At 51.8% G+C, this 18,419-nt stretch overlaps 2 protein-coding genes across 6 annotated transcripts in view; one reads left to right on the top strand and one right to left on the bottom strand.

Annotated features, from left to right (window-relative positions):
• Rsph14 (radial spoke head 14 homolog) overlaps nucleotides 1-18,419 on the top strand; it is a 78,859-nt gene that overhangs the window by 33,096 nt on the left and 27,344 nt on the right. The window lies entirely within an intron of this gene.
• The window catches only part of Gnaz (G protein subunit alpha z), a 51,539-nt gene that overhangs the window by 17,949 nt on the left and 15,171 nt on the right, over nucleotides 1-18,419 (bottom strand). For both annotated transcript variants that reach the window (XM_069994402.1, XM_069994401.1), the window contains one exon: nucleotides 10,370-11,567. In XM_069994402.1, the coding sequence (XP_069850503.1) occupies nucleotides 10,370-11,092 (723 nt within the window). In that variant the 5' untranslated portion in view covers nucleotides 11,093-11,567. The remainder of the gene's footprint in view (nucleotides 1-10,369; nucleotides 11,568-18,419) is intronic.

The raw sequence follows: 18,419 nt of genomic DNA, 5'->3' as shown, positions 1-18,419 counted from the left end.
GAGTGAGCCACCAGCACCCTACTTATCTATTTCTGCTTAAGCAGCATTTCTACCTTGAGCCACCATAAGCCCAACTTCATAGTCAAGGAAGCAAAGCTGGATGAGCTTGTCCAGGCTGAGGCAGAGCCAGAGCAGAGGCTGTCTGAGCTGGACTGTGCCCCTTCGTCTTCTGCAACCCCTCCTTGGGCAAACGAGGCTTCAAGAGAAATAGGAGACAGACATGCCTGGAGCCCTGCAGGTGGCAAATGCGGGATCATGTGGAATAGTCACCTCCCTTGCTTTCTGTCCTATTGGCCACAGGTGAGATGCCACCCCCAAACCACAGGCTGTGTTTTTCAGTATTTCTGGAGCACTTTCTTTCCAACTGGTGTCCTGGGGCCCTGGGACACAAAAGCCCGTGGTTCTTGAGAACACTGCACTGGTATTGAGTTTTCTATTTTCATCTGTCACTGCTTAAAGGAGGCTAGCAGCCTGGTGGGCAGAGACCTGCCAAATTGCTGTGGAGGCTCCGAGTCTCCTTGGTCAGGCATACAGGTCCATTCTGTGGGGCACAGTGGTCTCCTAGGACCCCACAGACAGGAAAGGTATATGGGGTCGGGGCCCTAAGTTGCCCTCTGGGGGAAATCTCAGGACATAAGGCCCAGGGCCCATTGCTTGCTCAACTTGCTCCGACCTGATCTTTTGGTGGTTGTTTTGGAGAGGCGTCTAGGAAACTGTTCTGCTTGGGCTGGCTTTGACTACGATTCACAACTTCCTAAAATAACTGGTATTACTGGTGTCAGCCATTGGTGCCTGTCTCATTAGTAATTTCATTATTGATGAAATTAGAGGAAGTGCCACAGCTGCAAAGGCATTAACTTCAGGGTGCAATGAAGTCCAGGCTCCTAGCCTAGTCTTGTCCCCTGTCCCCTCCTCTCTTGTCCAGTACTGAGTGCCTCCCTCAGATACCCAGGGGCCTTCCCTTGGAGGATCATCATTTTAATCCCTTCAGAAACTAGATGGTTGGTGCCTGTGAGGCCTGGGAGCTCCATAGATGGATGAAAAGGGTCCTGTATTCTCACCACGGAAGCTTCTTTTCTGTCTCTAGGTGGACCTAGGTGCCCTGTCTTACCTACTATCCTCTTTTTTAGATGCCGTTAACAGAACTTGCCTGGGTGGCAGACCTCCCAACACCTTCCCTGGTGACCGGGAGGCCCCCCAAGCCAGTGAAGGCCCTGTTCTCTCAGCCTCCATCCTGGATCCTGTTATTGATAAATGGAAAAGTTTTTCAGTTCTTGGCTTATATAATAATACTTTGAATCTTAAAACCCATAGCTAGTCTGATGTGTGCATAATGAGCAGGGCTAATGCACTCAGGAAATTAATTACCACTGCCCGGAACAGCTGAGCGAATGTGAGGTGGGAAGCCACTTTGCTCTGAAGCTCTTGGCACAGCTCAGAGGGGCATCTTCAAAATCACCTAGTAGGCACAAAGAATGGCACAGATAGTTGAGGGGGAAGATACAAGTCAACCCCAGTACTGCCATTACTGTGTTTTCAGTTGGTATTGCCTGTCCTGGGCAGTGCTAGGTACCTAGGACCTTGCTCCTGATCCTTCTTTGCCCCTGGTGCAGGATTTCTGGTGCCCCATTTCTCCCTTCAGGGTGCTATGCATATACACTATTGTGCTTTCCACAGACTCAAAAGGCCCCACTGGTCCTTCCTTTGCTGGCTGCCCAGCCTGTACCTCATAGTTTATAGGCTGGATTGTATAAATCTGAACTTTTCCAGATCAGATTACCATCCACATCTTTGTCCTATTCACCTAGGCCCTGCTCCCCATGTCTGGATCCTCTTCTCTGCAAGCTGGCCTCTGGGCCCCAAGCATTTTTTCATGGGCTGTTACATGGCCAGCCATAGGTCCTCCCCAGCTACTCAGGTTCTCCCCAGCTGACCTCATGGAGGGAAGAATGTGCTCCTCTTTGGGTCTGGGGCCTGCATATTCTGGGCATGACACTTCCTGAATCAATGTCACAAGGCTTGTTCTCATGTTACCTGATGACAGAGAGCATGCTGAACTCTCAGTTCTGAAGCTGCTTCTCGGCATAGTAGAATTCTTAAATCTGCCAAAGGAGAACAAGAGTAAGGACCAGAAGGACTGTAGAGCCACTCTGGAAAATAACTCTTCTCCAATAGGACCAATGTGAACAGAAATACTGTGTGGTTAGTGGAATCACCGAGGAACCAGAGGTGGGTGGAAAGCCAAGACCACTATCCTCAAACAGTGAACCAGTAATTTATCAATAATTGAGCTTGACCTGGGGATGATTCTTCCCACTGGGGTTGAGGACTCACTACCTTTGGAGTGCTGGCAAATATTTAACACAGTGTGTGTGTGTGTGTGTGTGTGTGTGTGTGTGTGTGTGTGTGTGTGTGTGTGTGTGTGTGTGTGTGTGTGTGTGTGTGTTATGTGTGTGTGTATATGTGTGTGGTAGGGTTATATTGATTTGTAGTGTGCCAATTCTGTGGTGTAATTACTGCTACTTGGCTCATCTGATACTATCAGTTAGATGTTAGCTCATAAACTTCCTAGAGATGAAAATTTGGCGTTTGATCTGGTATATAAATCAGCTACAGCCACTGGGTTGGCAGTAACAAAGTAAGGCTCTGCCACTGCTAACCATATTTTCAGTCTCAACAACCCCTCTTCGGGATGGGCAAGCAGGTGGTTTGCCATCCTTCCTTAAACTTTAACAGCACCTGGATAAGAGGCTGACCCCAGCCAAAAATGGGAATCAGCTCTGCATCCCCACCAAGTCCCAAGCTGGTTGACCTCCTGCTTTAGTATGGCCACTGGTCTCAGAGATCCAAGGACCAATACGGCATTCCTATATATATATTCTGCCAAGGCCAGCTGTGTTCAGTGACAGCCTAGGTCTTGGGTACCTCTAGTGACACAGCAGGAAGTGGTACAGTGAATGAGAGCTAGCCTCCGAAGGGGAAGACACAGGAATAAATGAAAAGGTCCTATTAGGAACCCAAGGAAGATGTAGGTTGGTATATGGAGCAAGGGGATGTCCTACACAGCAGATCTTCAAGCCTAGGGCTCAGATTCCATCCCACCTTTTGGTTAATGGCTCAATGAGAACCTATCAAGGGCAAGAGCTCCCACACAAGGGGGCTAAGGCTCTGCTCTTGGAAGTCTCCAGTGATGAGAGAAGAATGGAAGCTGCAACTGATAAGGGTCACTGTGGCTTCATGCCCCTTGTTCCCCAGGAGCAGAGGGATGGAGGTCCAACCCAAGGTTCTGAAATGCCAGTTGGCAAACCCCTAGCTTTGTGCCAGGACATGCTCCTTTACCTGCCTATCCTAGGCTGGAGCCAGTGCCTCACAGGGACTTACTGTGAAGCCAAGACACTATTTTTCACTGTATGAGGCCTACTGAGCCCTCTCCCCTACTCTGCACCTGCCTCTGTGCACCTGCCTCCCACTTTTTTGTGGAATGTTTCAAAATGGTATTGCCCCTGGAGTCATTTTGTCCCCGAGAATCCAGGACCTTCTGACAGCCTGGCCTACCTTTGTCTCTGGCCCAGGAGGTCTCCATTGTCCCATATGAGGTTGCTATGATTTATGGATATGAGGGGACAAACTATATGCATCCTGGCACATAATGAGATCATGGTCTTCCAGCAGCAAGAGGGGGAAAGGTGGTGGGTTTCTGGTGGGAGGGCCACAGGCCTTTCTGGCACAATTCTCAGCATTAGAAACGATGGCTGGAAACTACTACCTAGGCTGAGTCAAGAGCAGGAGGCAGGGTGGAGACAGCTCTTCTGAAGCTCCCTGTGATCCTGCCACTGACTGGGAAAAGAAGCAGGGCCAGCCTAGATAGGTGCTCACATAATCAAAGCTGCACTGTAACTGCTTTCCATCCTTCCGGAAGGGAGGCTGGCCAGAGCGGCCCGCAGGGTGGAACGGAGCCTAAGCCCCTCCCCCAAGGCCTTTCCTGGAGCACCCTTTCACCCTCAGAATGGGGGAATGGCTGGGAGGAGATCTCTAGAACCTCCAGGTGGGAGTGCTGAATCTCTCCTGAGAACTAGAGATGGCCTCTGGGCATATGATGTAACCTCTCAGCCTCAGCTGGCTCTCAACCAGCCGGCTGGTTAAGGACATTAAAAGGGACCTTCCAATTCCAAGCATGTATGTTGGGGAGAAAGAGGTTTTTCCACACCTAGCTGTTTCCTATTTAAAAGCTCTCCTTTGGCCAGATATAAACAACTCCGTTATTAACAGACGAGGGCCTGTTTGACTACAGACATCTCGCATCTCCCTCCTTCCTCCCCAGCCTCATTCTATGACACAGATGTTTAAACTCCATTATTATTGTTTGGTGGTATGGGGGTTTGAACTCAGGGCCTCATGTTTGCAAGCATTCTACCACCGTGAGCCATGTATCCTCAACCCTTTTTCTTTTCTTTTCTTTTTTTTTTAGTTAAGGTTTCACTTTTCCTAGCTAATCCTAAACTGAGGATCTCTACCTATCTCTACCTCTTATGTAGTTGGGATTACAAATGTGTGCTACCACATCTAGCTTAAATTCCATTTCCAAAGCACTAAAAAACAAGCTCTCTTCTCAGGCTAAATGACAAACCACAGCGGCTAGGGGGTCTGGTACATGCTATGTTTATAGGACCACTTCTAGCAGCTCACTTCTCAGGGCATTCTCCCCATACCTGTTAGGGACCAGCACCCATGACTCTATCCTAGAAGAGCTGAAGCCAGAGCCCCATGCCTGTAGCATTTCCCAAACCAGTCTGCCTCCTGCCTAGTCCACTGAACACCTACTGTGTGCCAAGTCTTTCGCTCACAGAACAGGCCATGTGGTGGGTACTCATCCCGCTGCCTGCAGAGGCTGCTGGACCTGTCTGGGGGTAGGAGGGGCTCTCTATGCGAAGAGTCATTGGAAGCCATCTGCCTGGAGTCTGGCCACTATAGCACTCACTACCCGCAGAACTTGCCTCCTCTCCAAAAGCAAATGTCCCTGAGTCCAGTTAATTCTGTGACATACTGATCAACTATCTCTTCAATAAGTGGTAAGGGCATCTAGTCTCCCAAGGTGAGCCTTACTGTGGCCCAACTCACCTGTGGCTTCCAGGTGGTCACAGGTAAAAGCAAAATGAAGGACATCTCTAGGAACTCTCTACTGGCTCTGGCAGGAGGGAGCTAGTGTCTCTGGCAGCTATGGTGGTGTAACTCCCTTCCCCTTCTTCATGCAGTTAGAATCTGGCTCAAACTCACACCGCACCCCCAGCAGGGACCTTGGGCTTCCACAGTGGGTACTCAGCATGCACACACAGCAGGCATACAACAGGCCTGCCTGCTGGGCTTGGGATGCTGACAGCTCCACTGGGAAATGGGCAGTGAGCTCCCTGTGGGTTTCCATATGAGAACATATGACACTTTACAACCAGGCCTTTTAATCTGTTCCTTCTGAAGATCCCTCTACCATAAGTGGCCATTGGAGCCCAGTAGCTGCTCTGCACTAGAAGAGGTTAGGTGGCAGTCACCCACTTCCTCAAAGGCCTGGAGCAAGAATGCTGCCTGACACTGGGGTGCCTCTGATAGGGGAGTGAGGGTGCACTCCTGCTGGCCTGAGCCATGTTCTTCATCTACATGGGCTGCTGGGACCCAGTACTTCTACCTCTCCTCCTTGTCCACAGATCTCCTGAGGTCTCAAAATGACCTATCTCTATCAACTGCCTCTTCTATAAGTACACTAAGAGAAGGAGCAGAGTCCCTAGTCCTGGGCCTGGCTGAGTGAGAAGGGCTGTTCTTGGTGGGAGGATGTGGTGGGAGTTGGCAGCTGGACAGCACTGCCTTGCATTTGTGCCCCAGTGCCCCTGCCTGTGACAGAAATAACAGGTACTGCCACATTATAGTTAGGGGACAGTGCTAAGAGAAATTTCCACAAATCACTGGACTATATCTTAGCCTCGATGTCAAATGGGGTGAGGGAAGGTGGGTATTAAAGAGAACACTGGAACACTACCTGGCTTTGGGAGCCACAGGTGCCTGGAAGGCCTACAAGGAGAAGTGGTCTTAGGCAGTCAGATCACCTATCCTCCTGGGACTAAGGGTGGCTACAGCTCCTTGGCTGTGCTTTGGCACAGATCATGCATGCCTGGGAATCAACCTCCCCTTGCCTCTAAGGTGCTGCCCTGTGCTCTCTGCAGCCGGGAGCCCAGAGATGCTAATGTTCTCCTTGGCAACATGCTGACGCAAAAGCCAGCAGGCGGGCTGGGGGGGGGGCTGTAAATGCTTCTCCAGGCATGGGGGCAGAAGGGGAATGCCAGCCTCCATTAGAGGGAAGATGAGGCCTTGGAACTGAGCAAGAAAGATGTAGAGGAGCTGTGGCCAACCCTTGGCACTGGGCCCATGGTCTGTTCTTGGCTGAATTGTCTTTACTGGGGCTTGGAGGCCAGCTCAGGGTATTCCAAGAGAGAGCAAACGGTGGAAGGCTTGTCTTAGTATCCATGGTACTATCCCTGGCCCAGCTGGAGGAACAGGCAGGTCCTTAGTGCTGTCCCCACCCTGCACAGCCTGCTGCTGGCTGGAGGAAGCATGGGAGGGTATTGTCTTTCCTCAGCAGCCTGTTTGTTTTGCATCCTCAGATATTACTGGTAGAGCGTGAAAGGTCAGAATCATTTGGAAGCCAGTGAATTTCCAGCCAGAAATCAAGAATTTCCTTTTCTGGCGAACAACCACTTTGCTAGGATGTGGAGATGAGGTGTGTGTGTGTGTGTGTGTGTGTGTGTGTGTGTGTGTGTGTGTGTGTGTGTGTGTGTGTGTGTGTGTGTGTGTGTGTGTGTGTGTGTGTGTGTGTGTGTGTGTGTGTGTGTGTGTGTGTGTGTCCAGTTGCCAGCGATGAGGGGTGTGTGTGTGTGTGTGTGTCCAGTTGCCAGCGATGAGGGGTGTGTGTGTGTGTGTGTGTGTGTGTGTGTGTGTGTGTCCAGTTGCCAGCCTCTCCCTTTAGAAAATGTGTGTGTGTGTGTGTGTGTGTGTGTGTGTCCAGTTGCCAGCGATGAGGGGTGTGTGTGTGTGTGTGTGTGTGTGTGTGTGTGTGTGTCCAGTTGCCAGCCTCTCCCTTTAGAAAATGTGGGGATGAGGGGTGTGTGTGTGTGTGTGTGTGTGTGTGTGTGTGTGTGTGTGTGTGTGTGTGTGTGTGTGTGTGTGTGTGTGTGTGTGTGTGTGTGTGTCCAGTTGCCAGCGATGAGGGGTGTGTGTGTGTGTGTCCAGTTGCCAGCGATGAGGGGTGTGTGTGTGTGTGTGTGTGTGTGTGTGTGTGTCCAGTTGCCAGCCTCTCCCTTTAGAAAATGTGTGTGTGTGTGTGTGTGTGTGTGTGTCCAGTTGCCAGCGATGAGGGGTGTGTGTGTGTGTGTGTGTGTGTGTGTGTGTCCAGTTGCCAGCCTCTCCCTTTAGAAAATGTGGGGATGAGGGGTGTGTGTGTGTGTGTGTGTGTGTGTGTGTGTGTGTGTGTGTGTCCAGTTGCCAGCCTCTCCCTTTAGAAAATGCCCTGAATGCCACCCTATGCCACCTCAGAGCCTAGTTTCTCCAGGAGTTAGATATGGGTCTCACAGAGATGTACATGGGGCCAGGTGCTGGTGGTTCATGCCTGTAAGACTAGATACCCAGGAGGCTGAGATCTGAAGGATCGAGGTTTGAGGTCAGCCTAGGGAGAAAAATTCACTACACTTCATCTCTAAAATAACCAGCAGAAACCTGTTCAAGTGGTAAAATGCCAGCCTAGCAAGCAAGAAGCTCTGAGTTCAAACTCTAGTACTGCTGAAGCAAACAAAGATTAACATGGGGATAGGGCTGGAGAAGGCTAGAGACAAGAAGTTCACTGGGCCCTACCAGCAGGTGCTGGTTTGCTTATGTGTGATCAGCGACCCACTTTGTCATGAGTGACTCAGTGAGGGGGGGGGGTAAGGGAAGGCTGCCAAGGAGATAGTGTTTGGGACAGTCCTGACAGAATCGGAAGACAAGACGGTCATGAGCTTAAGGTTGGACAGAATGGTGCTAGGAGAGCAAAACAGGCTGTTAATGAATGGAATTTGAGGGAGGGGTTGCTGGGGAAGTGGCATAGGCCAGGTGAAGCATAAGGGCCTGGAGCAGGCAAAAATCTGGCCTTGGACTCATCTTTTTTTTGGGGGAGGGGGTCCAGTCGTAGGGCCTGAACTCTGGGCCTGGGCGCTGTCCCTCAGCTCTTCAGCTCAAGGCTAGCGCTCTACCACTTGAGCCACAGCGCCACCTTCGGCTTTTTTCTTTTTGCTTATGTGGTGCTGAGGAATCGAACCCAGGGCCTCAGGCATGCAAGGCAAGCGCTCTACCACTGAGCCACCTGCCCAGCCCCCTTGGACTCATCTTTGAGGACATTGCCACCTAACTGACATTTTCAGAGAGCAAAGGTGACAACCAATTCTTCCATGAAACTCAGTGTTAAGGCATCCTGGATCCAGGCACACCTGTGGGCACAGGCTGCCAAGGATGGGCTGGGGTCAGGAATGCCTCTAAGAGAATTTGCTATGCAGACCCTGGAGATGAGGGATGGGCAACCCATCTGGATCTAGAAGCAGCCCATCTGGATCTAGAAGTCTTGAGAACAGTTTCTAGTCAGCCCCAGGGAATAGCAGAAGTGAACAGGAGCTTGAGCCTGTGTGACTGCCGACTGACAGAAATGCCACAACACCATTCCTCAGGCCCGGCCCAGCTACTTATAGTGGTGCCTCATTAAAGGAGTCTCATCTTGCTCATCCATTGGGATGTCATCTCTACAGGAACCACATGATACTCAGGTGGGACAGTAGAGGAGTAAAACAAACTAAACCCTAAAGACCATTTACTCCTAGATGGACTGTGACTCATCACCTGACTTAGACAGACTGGGGCCACCATCAACACCCAGAGGTTTGACTCCTGCTGTCACTGCCACCTGGCAAAAGACCACCAACCCTCTCTGCCTAGAAGAATGCTCAGGCTCTCAGCACGGTGGTCACATCCTGCAGCCTTTCCACAGACTTCCCTGGGGAAGGGGTGCAGGCTGAACTTACAGTGCTTGGGTGATCCAAAGAATGAAGCTGTCACTTGCTTTAACAAGACTCAATGAAGGTACGGTGCCCACCTCCACCTGTGCCATCTTCTCTGAACTACAGGGCACCCACAGCCACACTCATAGATCCTCAAGGACTCCCTCTTTGTTCCCATTCTACTTACCTGCAGGCTTAAAGGTCTTTCTCTTAGGATAGGTTCTGAGTGTTTGTCTGGTACACAAGCTTTGCTGATCAGGACAGCTGTAGGGTGGGCTGAACCTGGCCATGCTGGTCACTTGTCTGGCTACGTGGCTTCCACTACTGCTACTCTTGAGCACCCAGGTACTTCAAGACTTAATGAGACTTGTGCCTGCTAGCCTACCATCTCCTTGCCAGGAATTTCTCCCTCCCTCTCTCTAGCTCCCAGTAGCTCAGTACTGAACCCAATTCTCCCTCAGGTCACCCCCATCTACTTCATGACTCTAATCTTCCGCACACAGTGTTTCTCAGTGTAGGCCGAACACTTCAAAGACTCCAACACCCACCCTGGCCCACATACTTACTGAGTTTCTACCACCAGGACTCCAAGCCCAGGTTCTGGTATCTGGAACTAAACTTTCTTTACTCCATCACCACCTGATTCTTAGGATCAAGATGGGGTTATAGCAGTGATAGCTATTTCCAGGACCCACAGGCTATTTGGTGTTGGTAAGAACTTCAAGGATTTGCCAGACCACCATGTGAACCAAAATGAGGCCTGATCAAGTCTTGTCCTCTCTTGTACTGTGGCTGCCATAGTTTAGGCATGATCTATTAACGGCACTGAGGTGGGAGCAAGCTGGGAACCTGGGCAGCTAGGGCCAGCATATGCCATGAGGGCACACTTAGTGCTACCTATAACTCATGGAGGGAGGCTATAGCTGATGGGGAGAGGTGGGGCTGCCTGGTGAGCCAGACCACCGTCTGTGGAGCCCAGAGGTGTGTGGCCTCATTTGGAGGGTGTCAGAGTGCTGAGGGAAGGTCAGAGCATGGTTACCTAGGTCAAAACAAGGCTCCTAAGCCCAGCATAGCCCTGCTTGCCAAGGGTGCCCCTCTGTGGCTGACATCTTAGCAAGTCCTGTGTTGCCTGCAAGACACTATGTTCTCTGAGCACAGCAGGAGGGGCACACTCACCCCCATCTCACTGGAGCCATCACAGACATCATGTGGCTGGACTGACCCAGCTACAGACTCTCCCTGCCTACATGAGTCCACCTGATTCCCAACACAGCAGGAACAAGCACAGAAACCTGGGTTCTACTCACCGTCTGGTTATCTTCATAGAGCTTCAGATCATAGCCACTGAGCTCCACACAGAAGATGATGGCTGTGACACCTTCGAAGCAGTGGATCCACTTTTTGCGTTCCGACCTCTGCCCACCCACATCCACCATCTTAAATGTGAGCTCCTTGAAGGTGAACTTGTTCTCCACAATGCCTGTGGTCATGTCCCGGGAGCGCAAGATGTCCTCCACAGTGGGGATGTAGTCTGGTGCGGCGATGCGCTCCAGGTCATTCAGGTAGTAGGCCGCATTGTCCTCCAGGTGGTACTCGCTCGAGCGACCAAAGCAGGCCTGTGCCCCAGGGTCAGCCCACAGCCGCCGCATGACACCTAGCAACTCAGGTGTGATTTCTCCCTTGCTCTCTGCTGGACCAGTCAGTGCAAAGAGCTGCACAGCATCATACGCACGATCTGGGTTGTGGAAGTCAATTTTGAGGGCAGCCAGGGCCCGGATGATGCGGGTCAGCGAGTCAATGGCGTTATAGATGATGAGGGGTTTGTACTCCTTGCAAGCCTCCAGGTTAAAGCCACCACTGTGGATGATCTTCATCTGTTTGACTATGGTGCTCTTGCCTGAGTTGCTAGTACCCAGTAGGAGCAGTTTGATCTCGCGGCGCTGCCGCTGGCTCTCTGAGCGCAGGTGGCGGTCGATTCTTCGGGACCGCCGCGCTGCCTCTTTCTCCTCTGAGCTTTGCCGACATCCCATGGTCCGACAGCGGCAGACCCAGATGTGGGAGCACAGACTGTGCACCTCTCCCTCTGGCCACCAAGTAGGGACGGCTGCAATGAGGGATGCTGAAATGTGGGCTGGTGTGCCCAGCAGACAAGAGCCAGGTGCCTTGGGAGTGTTCAAGGCAAAACTGTGGTCAATACTGTGACACACTGCAGCCCCTGCCCCAGTGCCTCTTCTCCAGCCAGCATGGCGCTCTGTGCCGTGGGGCGGTGGCCGCACCCTCCCTTCTAGTGACACTCCACCTCCCTTGTCAGCGCTGTGGCCTGATTTGCCGTTGTCATTCCTTGGCCACGGTGGGAAGTAGTCCTTTTGCGTCTGCCTAGGCTGCTGCCGTCTGGTTGCTGGTTGCTGTGGAGATGCTGCTAAGCGCGGCTGGAGGGCCCTGCACTCCTGGTGGCCCCCCTGCCTCAGGCTGCTCCGGCTCCCTGCGTTGCATCCGGCCTTTCACCTGCCAAACAGAGAACAGCATGAGCCATCTCCCATGAGGTGGACTGGGAAAGGGAGAAGCCCACAGATCTTAGAAAACACAGGGATGATCCAACGGTTCCCTGCTGTTGTGCGGGTGTTGTAAGGGTAGTGACCAAACCACAGCAAACCCGACATTCCTAGCTGACACCAATTTCCGTGCCTCACTCCCTGCCAAGACAGCTGAAGCCAGGTGCATGAGGGAGGGGAAGAAGTGTTCAATACCCCACCTGCTTACCTCTTTGGTAGACTTAACTCTGCTGAGGCTCCCTGCCTACTGACTTGGCTGGCCTCTCCTTCCCTGAGCCTCCTTGTTTGTCGAGGGTTCTATAACATAACTGCTATGAAGCCCTGTACTCCCATTCTTCCACAGCACTGAGGGAGGTCAGTTCCACCCTACTTAACAATGTGGTCCTGACTGGGGCCCTGCCTGAAGGAGGCCTAGATCCCTAGGATGTGTCTAGAGGGGGATCTTGTCCTGCCTGCTCTCAAGGGCAGTCTGTGGGTCAACTCTATAGCAAACAGACTGGGCTAAAGCAAGCTGAAGGCTGCAGGCCAGGGGTCACTGGATGCCTGAGTGCCAACAGCTGGAGGGGGGGTTCAGGCCTTGAGAAGGGGCAGAGGTGGTCTTACTCTTGGTCGTGTGAGGGAAGCTAGGGCTCAGGAAGGGGACAGTCAACAAAACAGGGAGACATGGTGAGGTGTGTTTGCGATAGGCCAGGGCAGTTCTTGAGGCACTGGGAATTGCTAGGTCCAGGCATTCCAGAGGATCCCAGGCTTCCCCCCCCCCCCATTCTCACTAACCCTGACTAGGCCAAGGCACTGAAATGAGGTACAGCTGTGCTCATAGGTTGGGCAGGTCTAGAGCATCCAGGCTTCTGAGGGCTACCTGTCGACCAGAATGGGGGAGGAATACGTCCTAGGACACCTCTGTGACCTGCTGGATGGTAGGGTTAGGTCCCTCCACTCAGGCTTCTGTCCCTGACTGGGAGCCCAGGGTGGCGCCTAATGATACTGCATACTGTTTTCCTTCCTGATGTCCTCTCTCCCGTCATCCTACCACAGTCATGCTCTTACTACTCCAGTATTCTCTTCCCCTACAGCAGGTCCCAGGTGGGAAGACCCCAGGCCGACAGGCCCTAACAGCAAAGGGTGTCTATTTCTGTCTCTAGATAGTGTTAGAAACAATCTTCACTCTCCAGCCTGGTTCAAAACCCTCGGATCATCCAGTTAGCTGTTATCTGTACCCCTCTCTATTTCATATCTCTTATAGACCTTCCTCCACGAATCCCAGTGATCCTGCTCTGAACTGGCCCTGGTGCCATGTCTCTCCCTGGCCCCAGATTCTGGCTTCTCTCAGCTACTGTGGCCTCCTTTCTCTCCTGTGTCCTGGACCCACCTACCTTCAATAGTATTATTATTTTTTTTGGTTGGTTGTGGGGCCTGAACTCTGGGCCTGGGCGCTGTCCCTAACTCCTCAGCTCAAGGCAAGTGCTCTACCACTTGAGCCACAGCACCACTTCTGGTTTTCTGAGTGGTTTACTGGAGATAAGAGTCTTACTGACTTTCCTTCCCAGGCTGGCTTTGAACCTCAATCCTCAGATTTCAGCCTCCTGAGTAGCTAGGGTTATAGATGTGAGCCATTGGCACTGGGCTCCAATAGTATTTTTTTTTTTTTTGTCAGTCGTGGGGCTTGACCTCTGGGCCTGGTCACTGTCCCTCAGCTCTTCAGCTCAAGGTGAGTGCTTTACCACTTGAGCCACAGTGCCACTTCTGGTTTTCTGAGTGGTTTATTGGAGATAAAAGTCCCATGGAGTTTCCTGCCTGGGCTGGCTTTGAACCACAATCCTCAGATCTCAGCCTCCTGAGTAGCTAGGATTACAGGCGTGAGCCATTGAAGCCCAGCTTTCCAATAGTTTTTTTTTGTTGTTGTTGTTGGTCGTGGGGTTTGAACTCTGGGCTTGGGCGCTGTCCTTTTCAATAGTATTTTTAATGGCACCTTTCTCCCTCAGTCAAACCTGAGGCTCTCAGAAAACTCATTTTATATATATTTTTGGCCAGGTATGCACCTCACCTTTTGCTACCTGGCAAGTACCAGACTAGCAAGTGCCAGTATATAGCAGTTACAGCCCTTCTATCCCTTAGATTTATGAGCATCACACCCTACTATCCACTGCTGCTGCCCTAGCCTCACTGCTGCCTCCACAGCAGCCCGCAGTTAACATATGACCCACATGACCTTGTTGCTGCACCTCCTCCTGACCAGGAGAACAGGGTGAGCAGTGCCCAGTGCGTGGCAGGCCCTCAACAGCCTCCTCATTGCTCTTGTCTGCAGGGAACCCCTCTTGGCTTCTGAATAGTACTGTTTGCTTTTCATAGGTCAGCTCATGCTCAGTGCCTCCCTGCCAGTGGGCCTCATTCCCGCTGCCCCCCCCCCCCCGCCACTAGTATCTCCCTGCCCTATGCCTCCCTCTCTGTGGGCCTTTCTCTGCCCTCCAGGCTAGGAGAGAGGTCAGCTTTGTGAAGTCTCTGGCTCTACAAAGCAGGCCTATGTGAACAGGGGTTAGGCCTGGTAGCAGGGGGGTACCCCTTCTTTGTGATATATGTGGGCTGTGTCAGTAAGCCCTGAGAAAGGAGAGAGGTAACAGGTGAGAGGAAGAGGCAGAAGAGAAGGCTTTGGTCTTCTTCATCAAAGAAGAGGAAGAGGAAGCCAATGAAGAATATTTTTTTGTTTTGTTTTTTTTGTTGGTCATCGGGCTTGAACTCTGGGCCTGGGCGCTGTCCCTCAGCTCTTCAGCTCAAGGTTAGCGCGCTACCACTTGAGCCACAGTGCCACTTCTGGTTTTCTGGTGTTTAGTTGGAGATAAGAATCTCATGGACTTTACTGCCCGGGCTGCCTTTGAACCTTGATCTTCAAATGTCAGCCTCCTGAGCAGCTAGGATTACAGGCGTGAACCACTGGTGCCCTGCTTGCCACTGAAGAGTTTTGTAACCTTTTTTTTTTTTTTTTTTGGTCGGTCGTGGGGCTTGAACTCTGGGCCTGGGCGCTGTCCGTCAGCTCTTCAGCTCAAGGCTAGCACTCTACCACTTGAGCTACAGCGCCACTTTCTACACTGAAGAGTTTTAAGCCATGAGTGCAGGTGCATGTTTGTGACAGTAACGGGTAGACTCCTCTGTGTGTGTATGTGTGTGTGTGTATATGCAGTTGCACGTGTACTGGGTAGTTCCATGTGGTGTCTAGGTACAGAGGTGATTATGGGGGGGGGACTGGCTGTGACATGACAACTTGGGCTGGAAAGACATGAACTAATGGCTCCTTGGTACTTTGCACAGCATGGTATTTGGCAGTGGGGTTAGGGGGAGGGGGAGCTAGAGTTGCTAAGCAAGGCAAAAACCTAGTCCCAGAATTTGTTCAGCTAGAAGAGCAGAGTCAGACCATGAACAGTATATAAATAGCGAGTGACAGAAAGTACTAAATGCAGCACTACATAAGCAGAGTAATGGGTGGGGGTGCAGGATGCACATCTGCAAATGTGTGTGGGGCCAGCATCTCAACAGGTAAGATGACCATAAACATGTGATGAGGAAGCCACTGCCAGTGCAAAGGGCCTGTGCTAGGAATGTCCCTGGCTAGTCTGAGAGTCTGGCAATCAGAAGCAAGCCAAGGTTCAGGTGTGATGTGCCATGGCTCTTGGGCTAAGACTGGACTGGAGGAGGATAGACATCTAGGAGAGAAGATGGCAATGTAGTACAGGCTGGGCAAGTGGTATCAGCACAGAGATGCTGCACAGTGGGCAATGCCTGGTGATGGAGCAGTGGCTGGGTATTGAAAAGGTATCAGGGCCTGGCCAGTGGGCTGGGAGCAGCGGACCATTTTTGAAGATACTGGCAAGAAGCGGCAGGTGTTGGGGGGACTGTCAGCTGACCCTCTAGTGCGGGACCCTGTCCTACTATGGTGGGAGCTCAGTACAGATGTGTGTAATAGACCAACCAGTGAGTCCAGCCAGCCCATTACACCCTGCCCTGTATCAGATATGCATAGCAGAGGCACTGAGAGCATGATTAATTCACCAGCTTGCATATGTGGCTGTCCTGTTCCCTCTCCTGAGATCTCTGGAAACCAGTTTCATCCTAGTCACTGACCCTTGGGTTCATTCTCCAAACCCCTGAAAGACCTTACTCCCTCTAGTTCTAGGGGCAGACCCTTCATCACATACATGGGCTGTCCTTTTTTAAGACTCCTCTGGTCTGTCCCCTGGGCTCCTGACCCTGGTCCTCATTCCAACTGGCAGGCTGGCTGTCCTTACATCATGCTGCCCATTTTAGATGTGGGCCTCTCTGGTCTGTTTCTGGGATGGAGTGACAACTCTGAGCCAGCACAGAGGGACAGCACAGCTGTGGAGGGACAGTGTGCCACCTTTCCCAGGGACTTAGCATCCATGATGCTCTTTATACTAGTTGCCACTGCTCTCTCCTAACCTGTCCCCATGGCCTGCCACCCCTGCAGACCCCACCTTCCCTGACCATACAACACTCATGGCTGCTCTGAACCCACCAGGCTAGGACCAGGCTGTGGAACTCCGGCTCTGACCTTCCTCACACTCCCACCCCACGCCTCTCCCCAGAAAGCATCTCCCTTCATCTGCAGCTGCCAGTGAGTTGGCCCCTCTGAGGTGGGGGAAGGCAGTCAAGGTCACTGGGGTGTTGCTGCCCAAGCCAGGCTAAGCCAGGGGCACTCTAGGATGGAAAGACTTATCAGCTTACAGGCAGGCTCCCTCAACAGCACCCCCACTTCCTTAGGGACAGGCTGCAAGACAGAGAAGAGCACAGCTTCTCACTCTCCAGACCCGCTGCCTGCCACACTCTTTCCTGTCCTTATAGGAACCCCCCCCCCCCCCAACCAAGCCTGGCCAATGGGAAGTGCTCTACTCACAAATGCTTTCCCAGGAAGATGGCTTGTGCTCACTGAGGAGATAACCAGTGTTCAACTGTGACTAGATGAGACATGGTCATGTCTGAGGCCCAACAAGAGGCCACTCACATAGCAACCCTGCTGAAGATGGTGGAGAGAAGCCTCAAGGCTGTGTCCCCACCACACTAATTGACTTCCAGTTTCTCTGTTACCACATACCTTGAATCCTTAAGTTCTTGCCATCCTGGGCCCAGCCAAGGCCCTGGCCTATAGTATGTCCAGTCCCAGCATGGAGATTGGTGGTGTCTGAGGGTTCTGTTCCTGTTTCACAGGAGCTACCCTGGGGCTGTTTGTGCCTGTCTCTGGCCATGCCTAGAAACCCCAACAGGGGCCAAGCTCTTTGATACTACCCTAGTTTTCTGACATACCTGTCCTGGCAGCAGTGGCCCTGCCACCTGTCAGTTCCACCTCTGGATACCAATGGCTACTCTGTGGTGATCTGGTATGGGCAAAGAGAGACTGGCCTTGTGGTGGTTGCTCTTCAGATCCTCACACGAGGATGTTAGGCAGAGTGGGAAGACCCCCAACATTACATTCAGCTGGTACCTTAGTGTGCAGGAACAGCAGGAGGGAATGTACCCAGAGTTTCCTGAGCCTACACACCTGAGCCATGTGAGCAGTCCATATACTGCTGGCCTCTCAGGCCAGTGTGCAAGCCTGAAAGCCTGAGCTCATCCTAGATATTTCTACCCCCCTTCTTTTCAACAGTGGGTTCTAAACCTTCAATACACCCGCCCCCCCACCCCCCCAGGTTGGCTTCCACCATTAACTGTAGTTTAGAAACCAAGGTTTGGGTTTAGTGTCTTGGCACATGTCTGTAATCTCAGCACTCAATCTCAACTGAGGCAGAAGGGTCACAAGTTACAAGCCAGGCTGGGCTACATAGTAAGACCTTGTCTTTAAAAAAGGATCCAGAAAAGCCTGTGCCTGCAGCCACCACTGATAATCAGTTTCCTTCCCTCTTAATAAGGAAACATTTTCCACTGCCCTTTCACGCCTGGCTTACTGGAACTGCACTCTCTGCTCACAGCTGACATACTGCACGTTCTCACAGGTTTTCCCTGCCTAGACTGGGCCTGCAAGGCTCTTCCTCACTGCAGCCACTTCCCTATAGTCTCTTAGAAGCCAGGTGTTCTTAAGTGCTGCCTGGCTCTCCTGCTGGCTCTAACTTCCTTTCCCTGCCAGCCCAGCCTCTCCCCCTGAGAAGCAAAGACCCTCTCCAGGGCTGAGGTTTCCCTCTCCAGTCAGATGTTCCAAGCACATCACTGAAATGTCCACAGTCACTTTAAGGAGCCATCCACACATGATCGTAGACAGCTGTTGGCTGAGCACTGCACATGTGTATCGGGGAGGATGGCACAGTGGGGTCAGGGAGAAGACCTTGTATCCCATCTGCAGCTCAGCTGTGCTTTTCATCCTTTGGCTACCAGGAGGTGGCAAGTGCTGAGGGAGCCTGGGCTAGACCTGTGGCTAGAGACACTCAGGGGACAGCTGTACCTCTAGCACATGTCTGCTGCTGTCGCTGAGGTGCTTGCTTGTTGTGATTGTACACATGTAAAAATAGGTCTGAGGGACAACAAGATCTTTGCAGATACAGATACTAAGGTTTAAAGAGGAGACTTCCTCGGGGCCTTTTAGCTGGGAGACCAGGCTTTCACCCAACCCACTACCCACTAGTACACCCAGAATTCAGTCTAACCTGGCCTGGGTAGTACCTGCTGTTATTTTTTTTTTAAATAGACCTTTTTTTCCTTAAACTGTACTTTAAAAACAACCCTATACCCCAACTTTAGTGGAAAAGCAGGCACTTATCAAAATGAAGCCATCTGAAACTATACAACAGTGTAAAGGAACTGCTTTTGC

Source organism: Dipodomys merriami, unplaced genomic scaffold (assembly GCF_024711535.1).
Source record: "Dipodomys merriami isolate MVZ:Mamm:240054 unplaced genomic scaffold, mDipMer1.0.p SCAF_45, whole genome shotgun sequence".
Taxonomy (NCBI): domain Eukaryota; kingdom Metazoa; phylum Chordata; class Mammalia; order Rodentia; family Heteromyidae; genus Dipodomys; species Dipodomys merriami.
The sequence above is the reverse complement of the archived record's forward strand: the minus strand, read 5'-3'. Positions and strand labels throughout refer to the sequence as shown.